Below are 27,615 nucleotides of genomic sequence, written 5' to 3'. Positions count from 1 at the left end.
GTCTTGTTGCTGGTTTTCATCAACCCAAGAAGCTTGCTCTAGTTCATGTGTTGCATGGCATTTCCACACATCATCCTATTATTGGTGTTTCGCCTTATGAACCTTCCTCTACGATTTTGTGATCGGGTCCGTGCCTACATTATCTCTCCTCAATTTTCTATGAAGATAAATAGGGAACTCCATGGGTATTTTGCAGGGGGTCGTGGGCTTTGATAGGCAGATCCATTGTCTCCTTATCTACTTGTGCTTGTTATGCAGGTGATACAAGGCATTGTCTGCCATCGCACTTTAGGATGGTTTGTTTTAGTACCGCTAAAGATGCGAAAGGTTGGGCACAACAATTTTGATGTTTGCAGATGATTTATTGTTGTTCTCTCACGGTGACCATGAATCAATGGGAATCTTGAAATTTTGCCTGGATCGATTTGTCGAGTTTTTAGGGCTTTAGGTGAACCCAACGAAGAGTGGCTTTAGGTGAACCCAACGAAGAGTGACTATTTTATTGCGGGTGTTGATGATTCTCTTCAGGAGGAGCTACTTGAGGAGTCTGGGTTTCAAAATGGTACTCTTCCCATTCGTTACTTGAGGATCCCGTTGCTCTCTACTTAACTCACTTATGGGGATTGTTGTCCTATCATTGATAAAGTGAAGTAGAGAATTGAGTCTTAGTGTAACCATTTTTATCGTTTGTGGGTCATCTCTAATTGGCTCAATCTGTCATCTCTACCATCCATCTCTAGTGGGCATCCATTTTCATTCTCCCTAAGCAAGTGATTTTGGACCTAGAGCAAATTAATTAAGGCTTTCATTTGGAGTGGGACGAACTTGAACTCTCACAAGGCTAAGGAGGTGTAGCACCATGTCTGTCATTCTAAGGACCAAAGTGGGCTAGGCATGAAGCCTTTATTTGTGTGGAATCAAGCTTTGGTTGCTAAACTAATTTGGCCAATCTTGCAAACCTCCCTGAATCCTATGGGTCAAATGGATTCATTCTTATAAGATCCAAGATCATTGTTTCTGGATGTTAAGGATTCCTTACTCCTGCCTATGGTACTGGCACAAATTGCTTTTGTTGAGGGAAGTGGTGTGCTCTCATTTTGGATGGAAGATTGACAATTGTAGCAAGGTGTTCCTCTAGTATAGCTCATGGGATCCTTTGGGAGCCTTGGTGGATCAATTATCGCGCCAGCTTATCAGACGAGTAAATATCCCTATTATGGCCCGTTTCTATGCTATTACTAAACATGGTGCTTAGAATTGGCCAATGGAATATTTTTCAAAACATGTTTATGCATATGTTGTGCACTTATGCATACATCACCATAACCATATTCATAAAGCATTTCCAAAGCTTATGCATATACTCACACATGTTCATACACTTATAAATTTCCCGAATAAATGCCTACACATGGAGATAAATATATACTCGTCTTCATGGACAATAGGAAATCCTTAACACATTCTGTACAAGGATTATCGGTTGATAACAGGGCAGAACGATCAATAGCCATAGCACAATGGTCGATCACGAGTGCCTACTTCCATGAATGGTCGAAAGTTTTGCCATAATGGTCAACATTCAAAGCCCATACATCTAACAGTCGATAGCTTGGCACGATCAGGCAACCGCCAGAATGAATACGCCCCAAGAATGGTCGACAATTCGAGCTAAACGATCGACCATCTCTGCAACCTGCAACCCAAAACAACATACACAAGAACAACATCCATGCAAGTAACACCAAAATCTTGCATGTTATTAACCCTAGCCAAGAAAAATATCATTCCCAAAGAAATATAGGGTGATACAAGACTCTATTTGAAGATCCAATGGGACTTGACAAAATCTAATAGCAATCAAGGAAGATTTACATTACTTTTTGCATAAACAACAAGCATGAGCCCATTCAACCAAAACAGGGGGTTTTCTTGAACCAAATCTCAAGAATAGAGACATCATAGGAATAAGAACAAGAAGGAGAGATAGAAGCTTGCCTTAAACCAACTTCACTTGAATTCTAACTTGAAGAAGACTACTACGAAGAACAAGATACGATGCCACAAACTGAACAATAGAGAGTAGCAAAATAGGGTTGTTGAAATGAGGAAGTAGAAGCTCTGGAGTGCCTGCACCTTCATCCCTCTTGTAGCCTTTGATTAATAAGGAAAGAGGAAAAGAAGAAGAAGAAGAAGCCTTAGCCAAGGCTCCCGAAAATTGTTGCCAATTGCTCCCCATTTTCCTCTTTTCTTTCCCTTTTATAGCCACTCACACATGATCACATGCATGTTTATATTATGCTTTACTCCTCAAATGACAACCAATCAGGATTAAAATTTATGAATTGACTTAATAAAAATTTATCAATGATGATTGGGCAAGAAGAATCAGTCGACATCAATGCTTGAATAGAATGACCATAATGAATATATACCCATTTATCTCTAAGTAGTGCTTTGTTTAAAACCAGTTGTGAGGGTTCGGGATATTTTCAAAGATTGATATGTGGTCGTGGTATTATCGATGGAAGAAAGGTAAGAGAATGAGACATTCCTAAAACGATGTTTATGTCGTGATATGACGATTATGAGTATTTGGTGATGCATTTTAGTTTGACCAACATGTTAGTGATGATATATGATAGTTATGATATGGTGAATATTTGGTCTGACGATTAGGATATGTTAGTGTTATTATTTTTATTGACGATATATTGATATATTCGCTAAGTGAGAAGACTCACCAGGAGTACTTGAGGATGATATTATCCACATTAAGAGATCACAAGTTATATGCTAAGTTTAGCAAATGCGATTTTTGGTTGAAAGAAACAACTTTCTTGGGTCACATATTTTTGGGACACGGAATATCTATGGATCTTGCCAAGGGTAAAACGGTAAAGGAGTGGCCGCGACCTACTACCATTTCAGAGATAAGAAGTTTTCTTGGGATGACAGAGTAATATCGTAAGTTTGTTAAAAGACTTTTGAGCATCACTGCTCTTTAACTCAACTGACGCGCAAAAAGGGTCAAATTTGTTGAAATGGCCCTTGTTGAAGAGGTTTTTAGAATCTAAACATTGATTGTCATTAGCTACAATGTTGCCTTACCTATAAGTTCTAGAGGGTACAAGGTGTATTTGGATGCCTTAGAAGTAGGTTTGAGGTGTGTGTTGAGGAAACATAGAAAAGTGATTGCGTATAGATCTTAATATTAAGAATTGCATGTTAGCATTGTAATATCCCGAATCAAAATGAATAAATATATCATTATTTCATGAAATATTGCATATTTGGTGACGATAAAAGAATTTAGGAGACAATTTAAAGGTACTAATGGCCGAATCAATAGAAGGGAATACCCCGGGACGCGCATGTTTTAAAGGAAAGAGATATCCATAGCAAGCATATTAAAATAAGATTTTTAGAGCCGAAAGAAATCGAATCGATAACTGTTTTTGATATAGCTTCGAAGTAGTTTAGAGAATCGAACCGTCATAAGGGAGTCCCGAAAAAGGTAACGAGGCCCCGAAGACAGTCAAGATTTGCATAAAGAATGACACTGGAGAAGGTTCGAGGTAAAGCAAAGGAATTCGCGATCAAATGCAATTTCACATAAGTTTCGGGCTTAAGTGTAATTTTTTGAATTTTGGCTTAAAAATGGTGAAATGAAACTCGAGGAGCATAGCGTGAAAGAGGAAGTTCTAAGCGTCGTGGAATTTTTGGGTACTCAGTAGGTTTCGTGGAAAGGCCAAAAAGAGATTTTAAAATTTAGGGGGGGTTAAAGTGAAAAAAAAAGAATGAAGAATGAGAGGAACAACCATGGTCGTCGGCCATTGCTGCTATCTCCGATGAGCCATCGGCTGACGCACTTGGGGCCGTCAGAGGGTATGAGAAGGGGCCCCACGCCATGGTAAGTTGATTTGGATATAGTATGGGGTCAAGAATGGCCGAGCATAGTTGTGATGTAATAGAAACGGCGAAGCATGGCCGCAACCATCGAATTTTTGGGGATGGGTTATCGTGATGATTTTCCACGATTTGAGGTAGGGTAAGGCGTCACCGAGCATTTATGACTTCAATTTGACTAAGTATGGTGCGATTAAGCTTCAAAAACGGGTATAAATAGGGGTTTTGGTAGTGGTTGAATGTATTAAAAATTTAACTTCAAATTTCTCTCGTTTGGAAATGAATCGAGAGTCTTGGGTAAGGCTTTTGATCTTGAGGGTGTGAGGTTCATTTCTGGAGAGTTTGGTGTGGTTTCAAGATGATTTGAAGGGGTAATCGAAGGTGGCCAGAAATGCAAAGCGACGGCCGTGACCGGTCTGATTTTTGGCATTTTGGAGTGCTTTCGATTGTTGTTTCAGGCTGAGAAGGGTGCCATTAGGATCGATTAAAGGTGGGCTATCGTCTGGTGCAAAGAAATCTAAGTTTGGGAGATCGCCGACGATCGAAAAATTGGGGAAGACAATCGACGCGTAGCAAACATATGCCAACCAGCCCTCTAGTTCAGGCGCCAGTGCATTGGGGCGTGTGCTAGGTCATAATTTTCCAAAATTTTTGTATCATTCTTAGAATTTTATTTTAGGATTTATGGTGTAGAAAATTTGAAAAAATGCTCAAGTAGGTATTTATTTTGAAATTTTGGAGAAGAAAATAAGAGAGAAATATGAGAAAAATTACGATGGATAGATTATTGAAAACCTTGGATAAATGTGATGGCCAAGAATCATTAAGGTGCCAAGATTCGATCAAGAGTGTTATGTTAGATCTTAGCACGCAAATCAAGGTTAGCACGAATTTTGAGGTTTCAGCAATAAATTTCTGTTAAAGATAAGTGGTTCAGCCCAAAACTTAATTTTATGTAAATGGTCTTATCATGCTGTTATGCCTTATTGTGGATATGTCATGTAAATTGTATATAACACCCCACTTCTCTGGAGCGTTAGGTAACGTAATATTCCGATGATATTTTTTTCTAATCAACGGAAACTTAACACAAAACTGTTCCCCGAAGATCCCGTTATACCTTCTCAGTATATCAACTATGAACCATCAATAAATTAAGACAGATACATCATCTCAAATGCGAAAGCTAAATCCAAACCTCAATAAATCATAATCGAACCCATTTTATTTATAACATAAAGTCGAACCAACATTTACATGACGTCATCAAAATTAACAACATAATTGAAAATGACATAAAGTAAACTATCCATTAATTGCCGTCACTTCTCGGCAATTCCCTTTCCCTTCGCACCGCTGCCTTCACATAGAACATTTGAATATTCCAGAGATACAGTCCATATTAGATGAATCATTTAAGTGAAAGTTCAGAAACACATTTTTCATGAATGAATGCAAGATATGAAATAAACCAATACATCCGGTAAGCCCTATCCCAAGAGAATCCCAAGCGCTTAACCCTATCACGGGAAAAGAGCAATCTCCCTAAAAGCTATGTCACCATACCGCTACGACGCCACGACGCGGTTCTAGCTTCAGAGGGCAAACCAACGCATCTCTCCAGATTATGTTTCCATTCTAAGCATCCGAGAACCACCATACAATCCCAACTCCAAAATTTCACATGGACCACTTAGTCATCCTAGTGCAACTTCTCTAGCCAAATGGCCTGACACGAAAATCTAGGCGACTATCCCGGCATACTCACCAGCACAAGATACCTATATTATTCCGTCATGCCCTTAGAGAATTACGGCTACACTATCCAAACAACATCCTAGGCTGACATCCCATATAAACAACACAATATGAATCACCTAGTCATCCTAGTGCAACTTCCTTGGCCAAACGGCCTGGCACGGAAATCAAGGTGGCTATCCTGACATGCACACCAGCACCAGATACCTCTATTATTCTGTCACGCCATTGGAGAATTATGACTACATTATCCAGACAACATCTTAGGCTGACATTCCATATGAAATCATAAAATACAAGACAATGCCACATTTCACAATTCAATACATCATATAAACAACAATTTACAAAATGCAATGTACAAGTTCAAAACATTTAGGGACGAACCTCCCTCATAAAATCAACTGTCACAGGTTACCGTTTACATGCAATAAAACCGTTTCGTATAAAACCACAACACATTTAGGTAATACAAATACCAAGTTTTAGGGTAGAAACACCCACAGTAAACCAAGTTTTGATAGCGAACAACTCTTAGTAAACAAGTTTGATAGTAAAAAACTCACAACTTAAAACCAAGTTTCTAGGTATAACACTTACCTTTAATGTAATTCAAAATCCCTCGAAATTCGAGTTCAACCTCAACCTTGATGCCAACCTGCTAAATTCTGAGCCCCAACGCGTTCCTCGAACTCTAAATAAATTTTTAAAATTTTTCGAAGACTTTTTACTATTTTTCTCTTCATTTCTCTCTTTCTCTTCTTCCTTATTTCTCTTCTCTTCCCTACCCTTCTCCACCTTGCGCCCAGGCCTATTTATACGCTTCCTTATTTCTCTTCTCTTCCCTACCCTTCTCCGCCTTGCGCCCTGGCCTATTTATACGCTCCATGTTGACGCTCCTACTTTGGTCACCACTTCACATATTCATTTTATAATTGCATTATTCTTAGCAACCACTCCAAATATACATTTTATAATTCCATCTTGGTCATCACGTACCTTTATGTATATTACATAGTATATCTACATATTATATTATACTAATCTATCAAATTCAATTGGCAGCCCACTAATTAATTCAATACCATGGTTTTGGCCTTGACCTCACCTCCACCCATGGGCTATTGAATTACCCCCTGATTTCATTCTCACACACACACACACATATATATATATACACGTATTATATAATTTATATAATATACTATATATATAATTTATTAAAATCATTATAAATTCTTCAATTAAATTCTTAATCCCACCGTACACGTTACATAATTATAATTATATCCTCAAATAATAAATTAATAATCATTGAGACACTTAAAATCCAAAATTAATAACTTAAAGAATTACTCAACAAGTACATTTTTGTTCCAACGCCATCACGGGACCCTTATTTCACCCCGAAACCACTTCAGGGTTGATCCTTACGCAAAATCGGAGCTCCTTCAGGGTTCTGTTGACTTTCCGGAAGTCTCTTACGTTGATTTGATTTTATCAGCCTAGTCGATAGCTGTACCAAAAACTGTTCCCGATCCCACTTCTTTTGATTCCTAAAATCATAACTTGTATTACTCGTCCTTACTATACCATTTTTCTTAATCATCTAAGGTCCGGGGTATTCCCTCCGATTGATTCGGTCGTCTAAAACTGCATTAGTGTATCCTATAGCTTCATTTTTCCAAAAATTTCACTCGTACCCTTCATCAAATATTATTTATAACCTCAAATCATTCCCGGGTAATACATTGTATATACATGCTATGATGAAATGTGCATATATACACAATAATATTATTGGTCATGCATTGCACAGGATTTGAGATTATGGACTGGCACCGCTGCTCTATCAAGGGTGCACCCATACACCTCGACCTGGTAATGAAGCTATAAAATAAGGAGCAACAGTTGGGTGCGGTCGATTCAAACTAAAAAGGAGTGATGACATTTTGCATATATGCACGAAATATGATTTTGTACTCTTACTTAGATGATTCATCATCTAACCTAGGCTATGCCTCTAGAATATTCAAACGTTCCAAATGTTGTTGTAGCAGAAGTAGATACGAAAGAAACATGTGACGGCACTTAGCAAGTGCACGATGAATTATGATTATGATGTTGAAATTGATGTATTTAAGTTTCTGCTACTTAACATTCTGAATATTTTAAAAGACATTGATGTATTGTCTGAACTATGGTATTTGTAATATAAGGTTTGATTCTTAGCTTCCGCATTTAATGTTTATGATGATTCTTTTTCGAGATAGATGAAAATTTTGGGATAAGAAATGATATGATTTAGCAATTAGTTCTGAAAAAATTTATTATCCCAAAATTGTCCTAAGTTATAATACTCCCAAAGTGGGGTGTGACAAACATTTTGGAGCAGAAAGAGAAAGTGTTAAGAACCCAATCCATCCTTATGTAAAGGTCCAGTGGCAACATTATAGTTCAAACGAGGCTATTTGGGAATTTGAAGAGGGGATGCGATGTGTCTTCCCTCAGTTGTTTGATTGATCATGTGAGAATTTGGGGGATCAAATTCTGTTTAGGGGGGGGGGGAGAAATTGTAACGACCCGTTAGCGAGTATATGTCGCTTGACCAATAAGTTCATGTGTGACTGTATTGTGTCATTATTTGATCAATGTGTTGAAAATATATTATGAGATGTTGAAGGGTAAAAAATTTATGAAGATGAAATTATGTGGAAAAGTCAAATGAAGAAGAAGGGATTAACGTTAAAGTTGATTAGTCAAAAATTAAATGTGGGGAAAATTGGAAGAAAGGGCTACGATGTAAGTTTATGAATATTGTTTCTTCTTGACCAAAGAGAGCGGTCGGAGACGGGATCTCAATGGTAAGGTGCGGGCTCTAGCGACGGGTCCATCTGGGGAGCGGCTGGCACCTATAAGCACTCTGATGCTTGAGTGAGTAAGGGAGTAAAGAAACAATAGTGTATTAGTAGATCAGTGGGTAGAACATATCTTGACTCTGAGAAAAACTGATTGATATGGGAGGAGGAGACATCCTCATGTATGTATACGTCGTGTGTTTGCAGGTGATGGAATTGAGTATTCGACACCGGTGGAGGTTCTCAGGTGGCGGCATGGTGACAGCATGGTGTCGACGAGACCCTTATTAATGTAGATGGGATCCGCCATTAAAGAGGATGAGATCTGAGGTGGGCGCGCGAATACCCAGTAGAGACTGCAATGATATTGCTGCAGGTTAGCACAGGGATGAGATTGGGTCGAGAGGGAGGGTCAGATTGAGCCGAGAGATAGGCTGAGAAGGAGGGGCCAGATCGGGCTGGATGGTCCAAATATATATATATATATATATGTGTGTGTGTGTGTGTGTGTTGTATGTATATTATATTGGTAGATATTTGTTTAAGTGGATTATTATATATATGTGTATGTATATGTGTGGCATAAATAGGAAAAAAAAAAAGGAAAAAAAAAAAAAGATGAGAAGGCACGACAGACTGTTGACCGTTGGCAAGGGAGTTGTTCATTAGTTGCGAATGGTCACCCATTTTCCTTCGGTCCGTTGATTGTTTTTTACTGACTTCGGTACTGCTATATATAAAGTAGTGAGGAATTGTGTGTTGTGTTTAAAAAGTCAAAATAAATTAAATTTGAAGTATGTTAGAAAGTAAGAAATAAATGCAGTATTAAGATGTGAAATAGTTAAAAAAGAAAAAAAAAAGAGAATTTTTAATTATTGTGTTAAAAAGTCAAAGAAAGAATAATAAATTATAAATTGTGTTGAAAGGTTAAAACTAAGGGATGCTGAATAGTCAAATGAAATAAGGATTTTAAATGACTTGTAAAGTCAAAATTAGAAGGTTTGGAATTAGGCTATAAGGTCAGCGGGTGAAGATATATATATATATATATAAATGTTTATTTAATTGATTTGTTTAAAGAGTGGTTATATATATATATATATGCATGTGTGTGTGAGAGAGAGAGAGAAAGAGTAGAGATGTCAAAAGGGCTGGGCGGCCCGGCTCAATCCATCACTGTTCAAACGGGCCGGGCCAAAGAATTTGGGCTCACGGCCCTGCCCGTTTAAGGCCCCAACCCGACCCGTGGCCCACTGGGCTCGACTCGTTGGGCCCTTATGGGCCGGGCCCATAGGGGCCTTTATAGGCCGAGCCCATGAAGCCCTTATGGGTCCGGCCCGTTGGGACCTTATGTTATTCTCAATATTACTTGCTCATTTATTTGTTTAACTATGTTATTTTTTATTAATTATTGATATTGAATGTTAAAAAATTTATATTTCGTAATATATATAAATAATAAACATTCTCCTTTTTATGTGCATTATTTTTCATATCAATTCACAATAAAATTTACAAGGTATATAGAATTTTAAAATATAAAATGATGAAATAATATTTAAAACTTTAAGATAGAAAATTGTTTAAAAAGAAAAAAAATGATTTTTATATATGCATTATTTTGATATTTATATATATATTATTTTTTAAAAAAATTATTTAAAAAAAAAAGTCAGACTCGGTGGGCCAGGCCCATCGAGCCCGGCCCGCTTGGCCCTGTGGGCTAAGGCTCACGAGCCCACTGGAACCATGGGCTGGCCTGGGTAGTGGGCCGGGCCGACCCCTACCCACAACAAAAAGGCCAGACCGAGCCCAGCCCTTTTAGTAAACAGGCCAGCCCGGCCAGTTTAAAAAGCCTGTGGGCCGACTTGGGCTGGCCCTTTTGACATCTCTATGTGCGAGTAGGTATAAAAGGAAAAAAAAGGGAAAATGGAGAGCAATTGGCAGCAGTTTTCGGGAGCCTTGGCTAGGGCTTCTTCTTCTTGTCTTCCTCTCATTCTCTTTTTCTTCTTCTTGATGTTCAAAGGCTCCAAGAAGGGTATAAGTTCCAAAGCTACTTCTCTGCGGCCCATATTTCTTTCTTTTTCTTTGTTCCAGCGGCCTTATTTCGCCTGTTTTCTTCTTTCTTCGGTTCATCAAGGCAAGTTCCTCTTCTCTTGTTTCTTTTGATGTAAGTTGTCTATCCCTTTTCTATTTCCTTGCAAGTTCCTAAACTCCCTTTTATATTCCATAAACACATTCTTTTCATTTCGTAATGTTGACATTTAGAACTATTAATTTTTGGGCAGATTAAGCATGTTGTATTCTTTAGGGTATAATTTTTTTGTGGTTATATCCAATTTGAAATTCACTTTTTGTTTCATAAACTAGACTTCATAAACTTCGTTTTAACATATGAGTTGAGTTATTTGGTTACATTTTTAGGCTGTAACAACCATGTTAATCTCTACCTAAAATTTGGAATTTTACTGTTGCGGGTAATCTATCATTGTTTTGGTTTTTAGGGAATAACTTCTTGTGATTATTTTTTATTTTGAATCTGTTTGTTATTTCAGAAATTAGAGATTTTGAGTTTCAATTTAGCCATATTTTTTGTGAGATTTGACTACGTTATAAGTCCAAAATAGACCCTTGAAGTTACCGTTCGTAATTTGAAAAATTTCTTGAATTCTGCCTATTTAAAACTTTTTATTGTTGACTATTCTTCCTATGGTTGAGATTATGATTCTTGCCTATTCTATCTTATTTAATCTCATTGTGCTTCTTGAAATGTTTGTTGAAAGCCTAAATAGGGTTCGATTCACCCTATATTTCTTAAGGAATGATGCAATTTTTATTAAGGGCTAGTGTTATGCAAGATTTGATATTTTCTTGCGTGTATTTTTGGTTTCTTGCGATTGTCAATCTTGTTATCGGGTTCTAGCGGTCGACTGACCAAGCCACAACTATCGACTGTTAGATGTATGGGCTCTGGTTATCAACTATTGGGGCATAACTGTCGATCAATCATAAAATCAGGTACTGGTGGTCAACCATACCGTTTCGTCCTGATATCGATTGATTCTTCCTGTTTTTCTTATATATTGCCCCAATCATCATTGATAATTTTTTTATGAAGTCCATTCATAAATTTTAATCTTGATTGGTCGTCATTTTATAGGTAAAGCATAATATAAACATGGGTGTGATCATGTGTGTGTCATTTATGTTCAAGCATGGGCATGGTGGTGTGTATGTCATTTGGTCATATATGAACACGTGGAATGAAATGCTCATCAATAAGCATGATGAAATATACATCCATTAGCATAATGATGTGGGGAGCATGTGACTATGCCTAGATTCATATATATTTGTAAATGGTTGCATGTGTATGATAATTATTTAGTACACTTATTATTTTGCATGGCATCTATGTTTCATGCAGTGAAAAATGATATCCAAAGTTGGGTGGATGAGCACTTGACGCGAGCGAGCTACAGCTATGAGCTCGGTAAGTGGGATTTGATTCACAATGAAATGGCTTCTTGGTATATATGTATTGTATATGTATTATAAGGTCTTGGGTGTCGGTGCATTATGAGTAAGTTTCAAAGACTATATGTGAAAAACTGAGCATGTGCATGATATGCATGGTGTTGCAAGTCATGGCACAGGGTATCATGTGGTAAAGTAAATACATAAGATTGTGTGATGTTGTAAATCATAGTGAGGCGTTATGAATTGTGGCATGGGTGCATGATATGATATATTAGGATATGGATATATGATGTGAAATGGCATGGCATGGTTGTGTCTAATAAGGCATTGTATTGGGTTGCTTAGTGTAAGTGGGTAATCCCAGTTTTGTTGCATCAATTATTGATCCCATTTATTCTATATTATATTTATTAGGCTTTGTGGCTCATATTTGTTTTGTATCATTTCAAGTATGAGGGAAGCTATGGATGAGGGCAAGGCAATGTAGCTTGAGTTTTATGGATAATTATGTGTATAGAGCAGTCCTAACTAAAAGATCCGTAAAAATATTTTTGAGAGCAAAAGGAAGTATTTTAATCTTATAATTAAATTTAGTGGGCCTTTGTATTAGATGTATGGGCGATTAAGCCATAAAGTGAATGCGACGTAAATGATGATGTTAATGATATGTATATTATGTTCCGCTACTTAATAAAAAGATGTGATTGATTTTATTTGAGTTGTGGTAAAAAAAAAAAAAAAAAAAGAGTTGAGGAAAATTTTCAGAACCTCCTACTATGGAGCTTATTAAGGGCTCGGTGCTGGCCTCTTCCCGGTGGTAGACAGACTAAACTTTGGTGGTTGTCTACGTCGAATGGAGTGTTCTCTGTGAAATCTGCTTTTGGTGCCTTGATTGCAAAGGGAGCGAAGCTCTCTTGGTATGCACTGGTTTGGCATAGCTCAAAGGTCTCTACCTATACCTTTATTCTCTGACTTGCTATTCAGGAGGTCTATCCATTCTATACCTTTTTTTTCCAAACAAATATTATTTTTGTTAAGAGGGATTCAAAGGGACATTGACATCTTTTCTTTGAATACCCTTATTCTAAGTAAATCTTGGCTCAAGGTGAAATTCAGCTAGCATTGGTGATAGTGGGATGTCGGAGTGCCTTGGGTTGCTCATCAATAGCAAGGCAAATCCCCGTGGATGATTGATTGCCAATTGTCCAGCCCTAGAGACTGTTGTATATTTCTTTTAACATGAGCATAACAACTATTTTTTTTTATGGGAAGATACGTTCAGTTCATCAACTTACTTATCTTATCCAGAATGATGTTTGGATTAAATTATTCACTTCAAATTTTTTCCATCTCTTCAAGGGATGGCCTTTATTCATTTTTGGCATTTTCCAGCATATTGTCTTTGTTAGTCTTGTTTTTTGGCTTAGTGCCTTGCGGTCTCTTTTATCTTAGTATTTTTTTTCTTATCTTATGTCATTGCTTGGGACATGCCTTAGCTTGACTATTGTTTTTTCTTTTTCTGTTCAATGAAATTTTTATTTAAAAAAAGGCTAAATATTATTATTCTCTTATAAATCTATTAAAAATTTAAAACGGACAGTTCTTGGAAATCTATTAAAATGTTATATTATAATTATATAACAGATTATTAAATAAATAAACATATAATAATTAAAATCCAAACAAAAATTAAAGTATTATACAGGAATTTCGTTTCCAGCCATAAAAAGTAATTGATAATTAAATATGTACCAATAAAATTTATTTCCTATCTTTAGATATGCAAAATAAAATTAACAGAATATAATAATTATCACATTTATGTTTGACAATTATAAGAACAAATAATTAATTTTTGGGCTAATTCTGAATAACCTTATAATGCAAACTTGAATTTACCCACAAACAAATATCAAGCACAATTTTAAGGTCATAAACTATAATATTTATGAGAAAATTGAAAATAATTTATAGTTTAAAATTTATTTATTTTACAAAATTTGGTCTCTGGAGACTAATAAATTTTTTTAATATTAATTTTAAGTTATAAATATTTATTTTGATTATTATATATATACATACACTATAATTGTATATATATAAATAAATCTAATTAAGAATCTATTATTTTATAATTTAAAATTTATTTATTTTACAAAATTTGGTCGATGACTAATAATTTTTTTTAATATAAACTTTAAATTATAAATATTTTATTTTATAATTCTCAATTTTTTTTATTGGGAAAGCTGTAATTAGGTCTGGGTCTGAATCACATTATTGGATCCCGTCGGCGCAACCCGCGTGATGGGTCGGTGATGGCCCTTTATGGATTGGATAACCCAATCCAAACGCATCCTTGGATTTGACCCAGTGGGTGACCCAGCAAGCTTAATGGGTCGCATGGGTCACCCACCTTCTTCCTTAATAGCCTAGGGTTTTAAACCCTTTCATTGCGCCACCGCCGCCACCTCTGTATTTTTCATCTCCAGCGGCTTTGGCCGCCCGCTTACTCTTTTAATGGCGGTCTTCGAGCTTCGCGAACAGGGAGCAAGGCATCCCATAACCGATGATCGACCGATCGGCCACTGTTATGGCGAAAACAATCCATTTCAGGTTGCCCATGGCGAAACATCGATCGACGGTAGCACGAGGCATAATCAGCCACCATCGACGACAGCAAAACCCATGGCCGCGATCGATCGGTCCTCTTCACCGGCCATCCATCATTCTGGCAAAAGCAAAGACGAATCATGGGGAAGACACAGGGCCGCGGCTATGTCGATGCAAGCTCCGTCGCCCAGAGTTATGGCGAGCAGGGATCGACGGCTCAAGATCGACGCCACTGTTATGGCCAAGATCGATCGGTCTTCCTGGCCATGGCGGATACGCCGTCGATTTGCGCACGATGAAGAAGAGGAAACGATGGCCATGGAGGAACGCATAAACCCATGGCCACCGATATCGCACATCACTGGCAACAAGGTAGATACAGTGCTTACTGTCCTCCTTTTTCTTTTATTTTCACGCACAATTAATTTATGCAAAATACAGAAAAAATAAAATTTTATACGAAAAATACACAAGTTTTATAACGTTGGCTCTCTAATACCACATGTAAATTTCATTCATATTGTATGATATACATGACATACAATTAATCATTATGCCCATAATTGTAAAACTCATGTAAATCACATAAAATTATAATTAAATGCGTACCTGAATTCATAAAGAATATACCGTAATGAGAAATATCAATTGAAGATGAAATACCAGAATCTGGTTTCTCCCCCGTTACATCAATCGTAATGATTGAATAATATGACTGTAATTGCTTTTGATGTGTTGGGTAGGGAGAGAACCAAATCTTTTATTTATTTATAATAGTGGAAGTAGTCTTTCATGAAGACTCTTAGGAGTTATCCTCATCATTTTCTAAATCAAATAAAATTAGAATTAATTATTATTTTATTAAATTCTTATATTTATCTTATCAAATTAACACAATTATATCTGATGTTGGATTCGGTTACTTTATCAGATAAATATCTTAATATCTGATAAATATTAATTATTATAATATATCAGATAATGTTACTGATTTGTTTGATGAGATAAATTCTTAATTATCATGTGAGCCACAAGAAGATAATTCTTACTTGCCATTGTTATTTTCTCCGAGAACTATGCTTCTTCCAAGTGGTGCTTGGAGGAACTCGTTAAGATCCTCGAGTGCCAGAAGATGAGGGGACTCACCGTTTTTCGGTTTTGTATAAAGTAGATCTCTTGGATTTACGGAAACAAAGAGGAAGCGTTGGAGAAGTATTTGCCAGACACGAGCGAGATTCCAGCGAAGAGAAGGAGAAACAGAAGGTGCAGAGACGGAGGATTACTCTAATGGAAGCAGCCAACATTTCTGGGTGGGATTCAGAAAATGGCACAACCCACGGGTAACTCTTCTTTTATTTGTTTGGTTCGCAAAAAACACAAATTTGATTAGATTGTTTTTTCAAGAAACTTCGGTTGTTATTGAGGCCTTGTAGGTTTGGCTTCAATTCCTTAACAGAGAAGGACTATATCCTGCTTTAGCTTTTTTTCGGTACTTCTTTCCTAATTGCTGATGTTTAGACATTTTGCTAATTTATTTCATGTTAGCTTGGAAAATGGAAAAGAAAAAAGAGCAAAAACAAAGTCAAAATTGATCAAAACAATTGGATGTCTAGGTATATATACTATATTTGCTCAATTAATATGTTTTCACAATCACCTGCAACGCTTTTTGTGTAATTGTGATGAAAATGTGATCATATATTTTCTAGTTAATGCCATTATAAAGCTTGCTTTTCCTCCTCAAAGCATGCCATGCATATGCGGCTAGAGAGGACCCAGATCGCCACTTCATCATGCGGCTATATTCTTATGAGACATGTTTGGGTTCTTAAACTTATCTTGAATTTTTATTTTTATTTATTTATTTATTTTTTGCATCTAATGGACAGTCTTGAAGCAAAACTTGCCCGAGAAATCATCAAAGACATCCTTCATAAACTGAGAGATAAGGATTCAAGCATTCTTGATTATGTTGTTGGATTAGATCCTCGTGTAGCAGAAGTGAAATCACTGTTGGGTATAGGATTGGATGATTCACGTATAGTGGGGATATGTGGAATGGGTGGTATAGGAAAGACTACCATTGCCAAGGCTGTTTATAACCAAATTTGTTCTCAGTTTGATGCTAGCAGCTACCTTGCAAATGTTAGAGAAACTTCTGAGAAACATGGTTTGGAGTCATTGCAAGAATTGCTTCTCTCTGGCATCCTCTTAGACAGTGATATAAAAATAAGAAATCTTGATCGAGGGCTTAGTATGATAATGAACAGGGCACAATGTATGAGGGTTCTTGTAGTCCTTGATGATGTGGACCGGTTAAATCAACTGGAAGCTCTTGTTGGAAAGCTTGATTGGTTTGGTTTAGGAAGTAGAATTATAATAATGACCAAAGACACTCATTTACTTAACAATTATGAAGTGGATCATGTGTATGTAGTTAAAGAACTAAATAATGAGGAAGCTGTTAAGCTATTTTGTTGTAAAGCATTTAGGAAAAACCAACAAACACAGGGTTATGAGGGGCTCACAAACAGTGCAGTTAGTTATGCTAAAGGAGTTCCATTAGCTCTCTGAGTTTTGGGCTCTTTTCTCTTTGGCAGAAGCATAATTGAATGGCGAAGTGCAGTTGATAGAATAAGGGAAAAGCCCAATGCAGAAATTCAGGAAGTTCTCAAATTAAGCTATGATGGACTGAACCATGAAGAGAAGGAAATTTTCTTGACATTGCTTGCTTCTTTAAAGGGGAGAGCAAAGATTACATAATAGATATACTGGATGCTTGTGGCTTCTGCACTCATATTGGTATACATATTCTTGTTAACAATATTGAACAACAAGATAGATATGCATGATCTAATGCAAGAAATGGGATGGCATATTGTTAGTGAAGAATCACCAAAAGAGCCTGGTAGTAGAAACAGGTTGTGGTACAATAGTGACATCCACCATGTTCTCAAAAAAAATACAGTAAGTGCTCTCTTGAAATGTGTTGAATTGTTAGCAACCTTCTCATATATTAGCCTAAGCTTGTAGAGAGAAAGTATCTTTATCTTTTATGTTGTTATTTTTACTCTGAATAGAATGAAAGGGAAATAGAACACTTTGGAAAACATTCACTTCTTTAATTTCTTACCCTTTCCTCTTATTTATTAGGGGACAGAAGCAATTGAGGGCATAATTTTGGCTTCTTCTCGAATTAAAGAAATCCCCTTGAGTCTTCGTACATTCTAAAAAATGAGTAAATTACTACTCCTTAGGGTTCATAATATTCAGCTTCCTCATCGTCTTGACTACCTCCCAATGAGTTAAGCCATCTTGATTGCCTGCAACAACTATGGAAGGGAACAATGGTATGGCTAAAATAGTTTTATGCATGCTTTTTTCCTTAACTACATATGGTTGTGTTGTTGAAATCCTATTTATCCTAATAAGCTTTATCCGTTGCTATTTATGACAGTCCCTAGAGAAGTTGAAATACATTGACCTCAGCTATTTGTTATACATAACTGAGACCCCAGATTTTACACTGGTGGTAAATCATGAGAAACTGATTCTTGAAGGTTGTATGAGCTTGGTTGAGATTGGCCCATCCATTGGAGCCATTAAAGGACTTGCTTTCTTAAATTTATAGGACTGCAAATATCTTAAGGTTCTTCCTACAAGCAGTTGGTTGAAATCCCTTCAAAGTCTTGGTTCTTTCTGGTGGGTCAAAACTCAAAAATATTTCTCAAGTCCTAGCATGTACAAAATGCTTAATTGAGCTTTATTTGGATGGGACATGTATCATGGAACTGCCAGTTGAACATGTCAACAATCTTGTCTTATTTTGTCTACGGGATTGCAAAAAACTTACAACTCTTCCAAGTGGCATTTGTGGGTTGAAATTTCTCAAAACATTGATTCTTTCTGGCTCCTCAAACCTTAACAAATTGCCTCAGAATTTGGGAGAACTGGAAAGCTTGGAAGAGCTTTGTGCTGATTTGACTGCTATTAAACAGCCACCATCATCCATTATATTCTTGAGGAACCTTAAATCGTGGATGCAAGGGAGAAACATCTACGCTATGGAATTCTGTGTTTTCTACATTTATAATTCCAAGAAAATGTCAAGATCCCGTTGGTTTGGTGCTACCTCCTCTATTGGGTTTATGCTCATTGAAAGAGCTAGATCTTAGTGACTGCAACATTTCAGAAGGATTTCTCCCAAATGACCTAGGCTCTTTGTCCTCATTGGAAGGTTTAAAGCTTTAGTGGTAACAGTTTTATGAGTTTGTCGGCAAGCACCAGTGGTCTTTCCAGACTTATATCCATTGCTTGAGCTCCCATCAAGTATTGTTTACATTAATGCCAATGGTTGCACATCATTAGAAAGATTACCCAATCTTACTACTGCTTATGAAAAGCTTCAGGAGTTCACATTGAATAATTGCCATATGCTAGCAAAGAATCATCTCAGCAAGAGCCACCTTGCCCTTGAACTTTTCCAAAGTCACCTTGGGCTCTCTCTCTCCCTCCCACCCCCCCCCCCCCCCCCCCCCTCCTCTCTCTCTCTCTCTCTCTCTCTCACACACACACACACACGTCCTTGTGGGTGGGGTGCAGGGTTTTGCTACTTCAAGGTTCGAAGAATTCACCATTGTTGTTCCTGGAAGAGAGGTTCCAAAGTGCTTCAGCTATCAAAATAATATGGGAGATACTGTCCAAAGCCCACTGATGCCAGGTTGGTATGTGAAGCTCAAGGGTTTTGTTGTATGCGCTGTTTTTGCAGCACGGGCTGCAACTCATGCCAAAGGCCATGTGAATTGCGGCTGGTTGTCCATTGATGTTGCAGTCCACACCCTTTGGCTACTACTCTAGGATGCAATACTTTGATTCAGATCATTTGTTTCTGCACTTCAAACCATTCCGATCAATTCCCTTTGTTGACCACGGGGAGGTGGATCTGTTGAATTCATGGACTCAATTCATCGCTAATTTTATCAGTGGTAACCCTGAAATGTTTTTCCCAAAAGAATGTGCTACATGGCTGCTGTATGAGAAGGACGTGGAATGTATGGGTCCAAGAACAAGTATCCAACAAAGTGTCTCTGAGCTAATGCAATATGATATATTGAGAAAGAGGAGCCGCCATGAATCTTACTTAAATGAGGCGGATACAGGAGAAAGTACGTTGCTGTTCATTTTGATAGATTGCTCTTAAATTTGTGATCTCTTGCCTGTTGGTACTGTAGTTCTTTCTCCTCACTTCTTACCAAAGTGACATGGTAGAGACATTTGAACTTGAGGAACTGAATCAATTATTTGTCTTTTGCACAATTCAAGTTTTTTTTTTTTTTTTTGTGTGAGCGAATGCATCAAGAGGAACCAAATTCTAAAATTCTGTGGTCATCATACATAGGTGTCATATGCTCTTCTAACTGATCATCCTTGCCAATTTACAGTTGTTTTGCTGGATGTTTTTTCACCATTACGCATATTTATGGGTTATGGGTCCAGGGAGAATCGAGAACTAACCCTAACCAAGGTAATTAAGTCGGTGAATTGCTTTAGTTCTCTTGTCAAAGTTGGTTCAGGTTCAAGTCCAAAAACGGTAGACTAGAATTGGTTTGGGTTTGGGTTTGATTGTCACTCTCGGTCTTGTATTTGTAAAGATGAACTGACCCAATGAGTTTGTTTGTTTAGAAGTCCGAGTAAGCTTTTGCTTGTTTATTTTGGCCCTAGTGATACAATCCCTCTCACGAGGATGTTTTCTAACTACAAATGTGGAGGATTAAATATTTGCTATCATATATATATATATATACATATATATATATATTCCTTTTTTGGTTTTTACATGATTCTTGTTACTTTAATTTTCTCGGTAGCTTTTTTTTTTCTTTTTTTTTTTAAAAAAATATTGGAATATTTTATTTTTACCTTTTGTCATGTTTTTCATTAAAAGATGTCATTTTTTCCCGCTAAAATAAAGGTGTAATGATTTCGATCCTTGAAAATGTCTATTTTTGTGAATGAAGGTGTCTGTCTTTATCCTTAGACAATTCTCCCCCACAACGCTGCAACCTAAACTTTTCTAATAATTTACTTATTTTTGGAGTCAAGACCCAACCAGATTCCAATGACTGACAGAGTTGCATTTGTTTAGCTATGATTGGGTTCGTTGGGTGGCATATTATGTAACGAGGTTGAACTGAGCAAAGTCTTGATGGAAAAGTAGAGGGACTTAGAAAGTGAGCAAGTAAACGAAGACCGCAAAAGTGTAGAGAGAAAAAAAAAAATGAGAATAAGAAGAAAAAATTAAAAAGAGAGAGAAAAGAATAAGAAGAAATATTAAAGAGAGAAAAAGAAATTAGAGAGAGAGGGGAATTTTTCATCTTAAATTTAGATTTAGTCTTGAAAAGAAAAAGAGGAATAGAGGAGAGAAGGAAGAAATAAAATAAAAAGAGAGAGAAAGAAAGAATGAAAGTTCAGGACCAACCACTTTTAATTCTCTTTATTCTGTTCTTATAGGGTAATTGTGTATATTTATTAAATTAAAATATATATATATATATATATATTATATTCTAAGTTCAATACACTTTTAATAAAGAAAACAAAGTTTTGAATTCGAGTCACGCGAGTTTGGGCATGGGAAATCCGCAAGATCAGCCTAGGGCAAATCGGGTGGGTTATTTGGGTCAGCCTAGTTTTTACTTGAGCAACCCGGGTGGTTACTCAAGTAACCCAGGTGGGTACTCAAGTACTCCAACTGTGGTTAGTCAGTTGAGGCTTCATTCCAACAAAATTAAGATTATTCCTCTTTCGGGTAGTTGCAATCCTTGAATTCAATTTCTGTCTGAAACTCTCGAGGAAGGCAAGCAATGTCGGGTGAACACTTTAGCTGGCTAATTTATTGAGGAGCATCTTCCTTTTCGTATAGTTAAATTCATTGCTATGAAGATCTGGAAACAATATGGCCTTGAAGGATGCTTTGTCAAATGATGAATGTTTTTGAAGGTAGACCTTGGGAATTTGTTGGTCATCCCTTATTTCTCAAGGTTTGGGAACTAGATATGCTCTTTTCTTAAGATTCCCACTCGTCAATCCCCTTGGTGAAAATTTATAATATTCCTTTAAAAAGATGGGACTATTAGTGAATTATCTATTATTGCGAGTGTTCTTGGCCTCCCCATTCATGCCAATGCTATCACAGAAGACCGCCTGCAAATAGGCTATGCCAAAATTTGTATAGAGTTTCATATCTCTTCTTTATTAATGCAATTACAGAAGACCACCTGGGATTGGGTTATGCCAAATTTATATAAAGTTTTATATCTCTTTTTCATTAATCAAGGAATTGATGCTTTTACTGGAGAATCAAAAATCGCTAAACTTCTAGTTCAATACCAATGGAAACTGTATGTTTTCAAACAATGTGGAGGAGTATTTGGTCACTCTTTGATAAATTGCTCACGAAAAGTAAACCAGATCTATGTTCTAAAGTCTGATGGGTTTGAAGGTGCTCTTACTAGCAAGGGACAAATGGATGGTGGGTTTTCTCATGTCCCTATTCCTTTAAAGTTGAGTGCTAGGCATCAGTCTCCCAAGTCAAATAGTTGTTCGCGAGGGTCTTCTTAAGGACAAGCGTGGTGTTCTCCCCAAGCCCAGCCCTCACACTCTGTTGATATCCCAGATAAGGTGAGTCATACTATAGTAGCTAACAGGTTTTGTTTCTTAATGCAAGAAGATCAGAATATTCCTTTAGTAAGTGGTTTGGATTTCAAAGATTGTCATTCGGGAAATCCTGATATAGATTATTCAAGGAAAATGCTGTGTTTGACTCTAATGAAATATCTAGCTTGCATTCCATGGATGCCCCCCCAAAATTCAAGTCCCAACGTAAACGAGAATGTAAAAAGAAGAAGAAGCAAGCTGAGTCGGCAAGATAGTTAGCTTGTCTGTGTTGTGCTTTTGCATGTTTTGTTGCTTCCTTTCGATGTGTTGGCTTTGTGTTGCTTTCTATTTTGTGTGTTTGCTCGAGATATACCCCATTTTGTTCTGTGAGAATTCTTTCAATTTTTGTGTAATGGATTTACTTATTTATACAAAAAAAAAGAAGATATATTTAATTTATGTATTTTGTATCAAAATTAAAATAATAAGTATAGCATATTTTTTTAAATTTAGCTAATTAAATATGTAAAGATATAGATACAAATTTTTGTTTGGTAAAAAGAATATGGTTGTAATTTATAAATTTATCTATTTACCTGTATTAATATCTATAAACTTATTGTAATTAATTCAAATATTTTGAATGAAATTTTAAAGAGATTTCTAAGATCATCGCTGATAATTCATAGCGTACATTGCATGCAACCATATTGGAACTGGAAGGGCAGGGCCCATTGCCAATACCATTTATTTATAATAGATTAGATTTAGTGAAAACACTCTTTAATGTTATTGATCTCTTGAAAGATATCAACAAAAACTCACAACTCTTTCAATAATTGTACATATTTAGTGACCAATAATAAGGTGTGAAATCTAACATGGGCAATAATTGTTCATAAGGGATGGGAAAGGTTTGAAATTTTGTCAGTCCCAAACATAGCCTAAGCAAGAGTTCTTTGGAAGCTTTCGTACATTTCTAAATTAGTAGCTGGAAATGCTGGGGATGCGTAGTGGAATTAGATATCTTTTGGGATTTCTTTCTGCGATATGACGTTGCCCTCTTGTTTTTTATTTTATACTAGATGTTTTGTGGAAAGAAAATTTTGAACAAAATATGAAGCAATGCTACTGATATTGCATTGTCTAATAAAAAATAACCACCTGAAGGGTATGTGAGCTAGGGGTGATCTTATGCTAGCCTTTTCAAAAATTTGGGAAATGAATGATTCTTCAACTTCGAGATTTTGTTTAGAGAATGGTTGTGATTCTCAACAATAACATTCAATCTGCTCTAAACAGACATGACATGAGCTGGTGTTAATGTTGAAGGGGTCTTTATAAGGGATCTTTGTATCTTGACAAATACCAATTAATACTCAATGCGTTCTGTATATTACTGATTTTACTTGTATCCAGTGAATCCTTCTTTGATTTTTCGTTGGATTACTGAGAAGTTGATGTTTTAGCATTTGACATGGATGGATGTATGGTATAACGTTTTAGCTTTTCAAGAGCAAAAGCAAGGATTGCCAATTCATGAGGTGATCCAACTTCCTAATGCAAATAAGTTGAAGCCATGCTTGACTTCTTTCAAAAAATAGGAAAATTGAGTTGGTTGATGCAACTTTTTTACCTTGTTGTCATGAAGTTGTGGATATATATATGCACCTTGGCCAAGTGGAGAGTACAACTAAACCTTTGTTGAAGTATTGGATTTTTTGCAGGAATGGTAACTAACATATTTCCTTGTGTATCTTAGTTGAAAAAACTTAGATAGTACTTTCAATTGGGCTTTGGGAAAAATAGAAAATTTACATAGTAGAAAACCATTATTAATGGCCTAAATCACTATCTCTCATTATTTATGGAAATTTTAATCAAGTTTTCTACCAAAGTATTCTCTCATTGGGTATTTCGAGTTGTTAGTGCTCCTTCCTCGTATCCACTTCTATTTTTTTTCTCAACAATACCCAAATCAAGTTCCAATGCTAAAATAGATACTTGAAAGTTACATTCATAATCAATTTTGTATTTGCTCATTGGAGTTTGAGTAGGATGTGGTCCATAGGTCTAGAGCGGGCTAACTGTAACCGAAAGGGTGCTTCCAGAAAATTTATATATTGTACGCTCGTACATTCTGGACCACACTGGAAGCTTGTTCGATAATATAATGCTTCTAGGGGAGGAAAGAGCAAAATTGTAATCCTGGAAAAACTACTACATTAGTATATTCTTTCATGAAAATTATTGGTTTAAATTAAATGACTTCTGTGGCTAGAGAAACAAAGGCCTGGAATTAGCGATGTAAATCAGTTCCTAGTGGGTCCCAATTAACCCCATTTAAAGTGAAAACAAGTGCAAAAATAGGGAATAGGTACAAGGCTCATTTGAAAATTTATCAAAACTAGTATGTAAATGGGGTTAATTGGGGTTACATCCCTAGTTAGAATGATAAATGTCCCTCGCTTTCTTTTTAGGAGCATAGGCAATTTACTTTAACAACTGCATGCGCAATGATACATTACGGATATGCTTAAACGTTTTGTATAAGATTTGGAGTTATCATTCATCGATACCCTTTTAAACATTTCGTTGAACACCAAGGGTGATATCTTTAGTGTAACAGGTGTATTAATATGAACATCCTTTTTAGAAGGTTGTGACTTCGACTTGTGCGCACTCTCCTCACATGCAGTTAGGGAGGTGAACTCGTTTAGGATAGTAATATCCTGTCCAAACACTATGTGAGGAGCACCTGGTCCACTTTTATGCCGTCCAGTGGGATTGGTTATACAAGTAGAGCTCATTCAAGTCTCCTTGGGTCTGGTAGGAATATGAGTTGCTTAGCTCATGTCCTAACAAAGAGCTACTCTATTGTATTTGTACCCTCTTTATCCCTCTTTCTCCAAAAAGAGTCCACTTTTAAGCCTCTAGTGGGATTGTTATACAAGTATGGTTCATTCAAGTTGCCTTGGGCCTTGTTACGAACAAACAGAGATAGCAAATCTCCACACACACAGAGTCAAAATCAGCATTGATGAAATTAAAGACATAAACGAAACAAGAGGCAAAAGATTTATAGTGGTTCACCCCAAACAGGAGCTACGTCCGCTTGAGCTTTGGTGAGAAGAGCTCACTCCACTAAATATATTCAATCCGATTACAATGAAATCGAAACCAAAAAACAACCTTGGTTTTCTATACAAAAATGTTCAGAATCACTAACAGATTAAGAGCTTACCTTCGATCAAAAACAAAACCAGAGAACACAAAGGGGAGACGAACTGTACAGAATTTACAGAGAGAGAGAGAGAGTGAGAAAACCCTAAAAATGACAACTCTCTCGGCCACCCCTCTTCTCTTTCGTCTTCCACCGATTTCATCAATCTCGAGGCGATAGATAAATAGTGCATCTAGATGGCTGAGATCGCACAGGATAAAGGAGGTTGCAATGGCTTTGATGAAATCTTGCAAAAGGAACGGCTGCAAGCTACACGACAAAAGCCAAAAGCCAAGGGCTTGGGCTGGCCCAAGGTGGTTGCCAATTGGCCCTCCAGTGGGTGCCTAAAGGAGCAGCCCACGGTTGCCAAAATGGCCCCCCAACCTTTGGGCCTCATTTGAAGTTTCACAAAATATATAACAAACTCTACCTTGAAACATCAAATGACTAAGTAATCAGATATGAAATATAAGTACAACATGCTACAATTCTCACCTTCACTGCTCTAGATGACTAAAATAATTTAGCCATCATCAATATGCAACAAATTCAAGCAATGCTTGAATTTGGTTGCAGTCAATACCTTGGAGCCCATGTCAGCAGGATTGTTGGCTGTAGAAACTTTCTGGATGCCCACAGTTCCGTTGGCTATCATTTTCCTTATATAATGATACTTCACATCCACATGTTTGGTTCTATCATGATACACTGGATTTTTGGACAGGTAGATGTCACAAGTCAAACATTGTTTTATGTTCCGTCCTGATATCACAGCTTTGGATTATGATTATGACCAACTTCTTATATGTGAATCTTTAGGTGTTGACCAACAAAAGGCAAAAGCTCTAAAGCTTGATGAATATTGAAAGTGGTCAAACTGGTTCCATTTTTGTCATAGTCTAAGGATATCATTAAGCTTTGAATTGTTTTATGGGCTTATTCTTGTTTAGTTTATTTATTTATTCTTATCGATTTCTGATACCAACAATGTTTGTACTAGGACTTCTCAAGTCACTGCCAGTCAGTTTGTTTGCTAATTGATGGTTTTTGATCTGTTTCAGGCATGCCGTTGAGTTTCTTGGGTGTTGGTGCAGGTAAACGACTAGGACTTGCTTTAATCATAATGTTTACAGTACATTACACATATGCACGCATGCAGCAATCCCAAGACAACATCCACGAATATTTTATTTCTCCTCTTTTGTTTTATCATTATATAAAACTAGGGACACAGCAACTTATTAGGATTCTGATATTGGAAGGTGGTGGCTGTGGAGTTGGACTTGGCCTTGGATGGGGATTTGGGACAGCTTTTGGTAGCCAATATCGGTCGTCCAGGGTTGTGTTTCAAGGAATTGATGTTGACAGAAGGCAAGAAACTGATGTTAATGAATCCACAAATACATCAAGCAGCTCTCGGAAAGTTAAATCCACAAATACATCAAACAGCTCTGGGAAAGTTAGTCCTGCTCAATGATATCTGTAGTTTGAGCAAAAACTTACTGTAGTGCTGTCTTTAGCGTGCGGAAAAGATGATTTACATCATATTAGATGCATGAGCTAAAATGATAAAAGGTGGATTATGGCATCTTATCCTTACGCTGAAGCTAGTTTGAAAAATATATGATGTGCCGCTTGTTTTTTTGTTTGTTTAAAAGAGCCGTGGACGTTTCCTAGGTGAAGAGGCCTTTGGTTTCCTCGCGTCTCTCATGGTTGAGCCACTGGCAAATCTAATTAGAATGAAGAGATACTTAGAAAACAAGGTAGCAGCCACTTTGTGGTGAATAATGAACGTCTAAGGTTTCTGCGAGTCTCTTATCATTGGATTGCAGTTTGTGAAAGAGTAAATACGTTGCCCTCATTTCTTCTTTTGAGTTTTTTACGTTGACTTTCAGATAATATTTAACATAATTGTCATGCTACTTCGTCGTGATGTTTGCTTACGCTCTCAACCATCTCCCATGAGGTGGGTCTTCCACGTCATGTGCTAGTTTGATGTTTTTATTTTTATTTTCTCTCAATTATGACTCTTCTTTCCAGTATAACCACTATATTATAAATGACACTGATATTTGTTTTTATAAAATAATTGAAATTAATAATTTTATTACATAAAAG

At 36.7% G+C, this 27,615-nt stretch overlaps 1 protein-coding gene across 8 annotated transcripts in view; it reads left to right on the top strand.

The window, feature by feature from the left end:
- The window catches only part of LOC127799276 (protein TRIGALACTOSYLDIACYLGLYCEROL 5, chloroplastic), a 35,133-nt gene extending 7,768 nt beyond the window's left edge, over nucleotides 1-27,365 (top strand). The window contains exons 1-4 of one of the 8 annotated variants that reach the window (XR_008022587.1): nucleotides 14,325-14,990; nucleotides 15,787-15,958; nucleotides 16,508-17,585; nucleotides 17,772-21,042. Coding sequence is in view for 6 of the 8 variants with exons in the window: in XM_052333178.1 (XP_052189138.1) it covers nucleotides 14,957-14,990; nucleotides 15,787-15,958; nucleotides 16,508-17,192 (891 nt within the window). In the remaining 2 variants the exon portion in view is untranslated. Of the gene's footprint in view, nucleotides 1-14,324; nucleotides 14,991-15,786; nucleotides 15,959-16,507; nucleotides 21,043-26,558; nucleotides 26,592-26,723 lie in introns of those variants that run through there. The other 7 variants (XR_008022586.1, XM_052333185.1, XM_052333178.1 and 4 more) reach the window with 7 other exon arrangements.
- The last annotated feature ends 250 nt before the right edge of the window (nucleotides 27,366-27,615 follow it).

Source organism: Diospyros lotus, chromosome 4, assembly GCF_014633365.1.
Source record: "Diospyros lotus cultivar Yz01 chromosome 4, ASM1463336v1, whole genome shotgun sequence".
Taxonomy (NCBI): Eukaryota; Viridiplantae; Streptophyta; class Magnoliopsida; order Ericales; family Ebenaceae; genus Diospyros; species Diospyros lotus.
The sequence above is the reverse complement of the archived record's forward strand: the minus strand, read 5'-3'. Positions and strand labels throughout refer to the sequence as shown.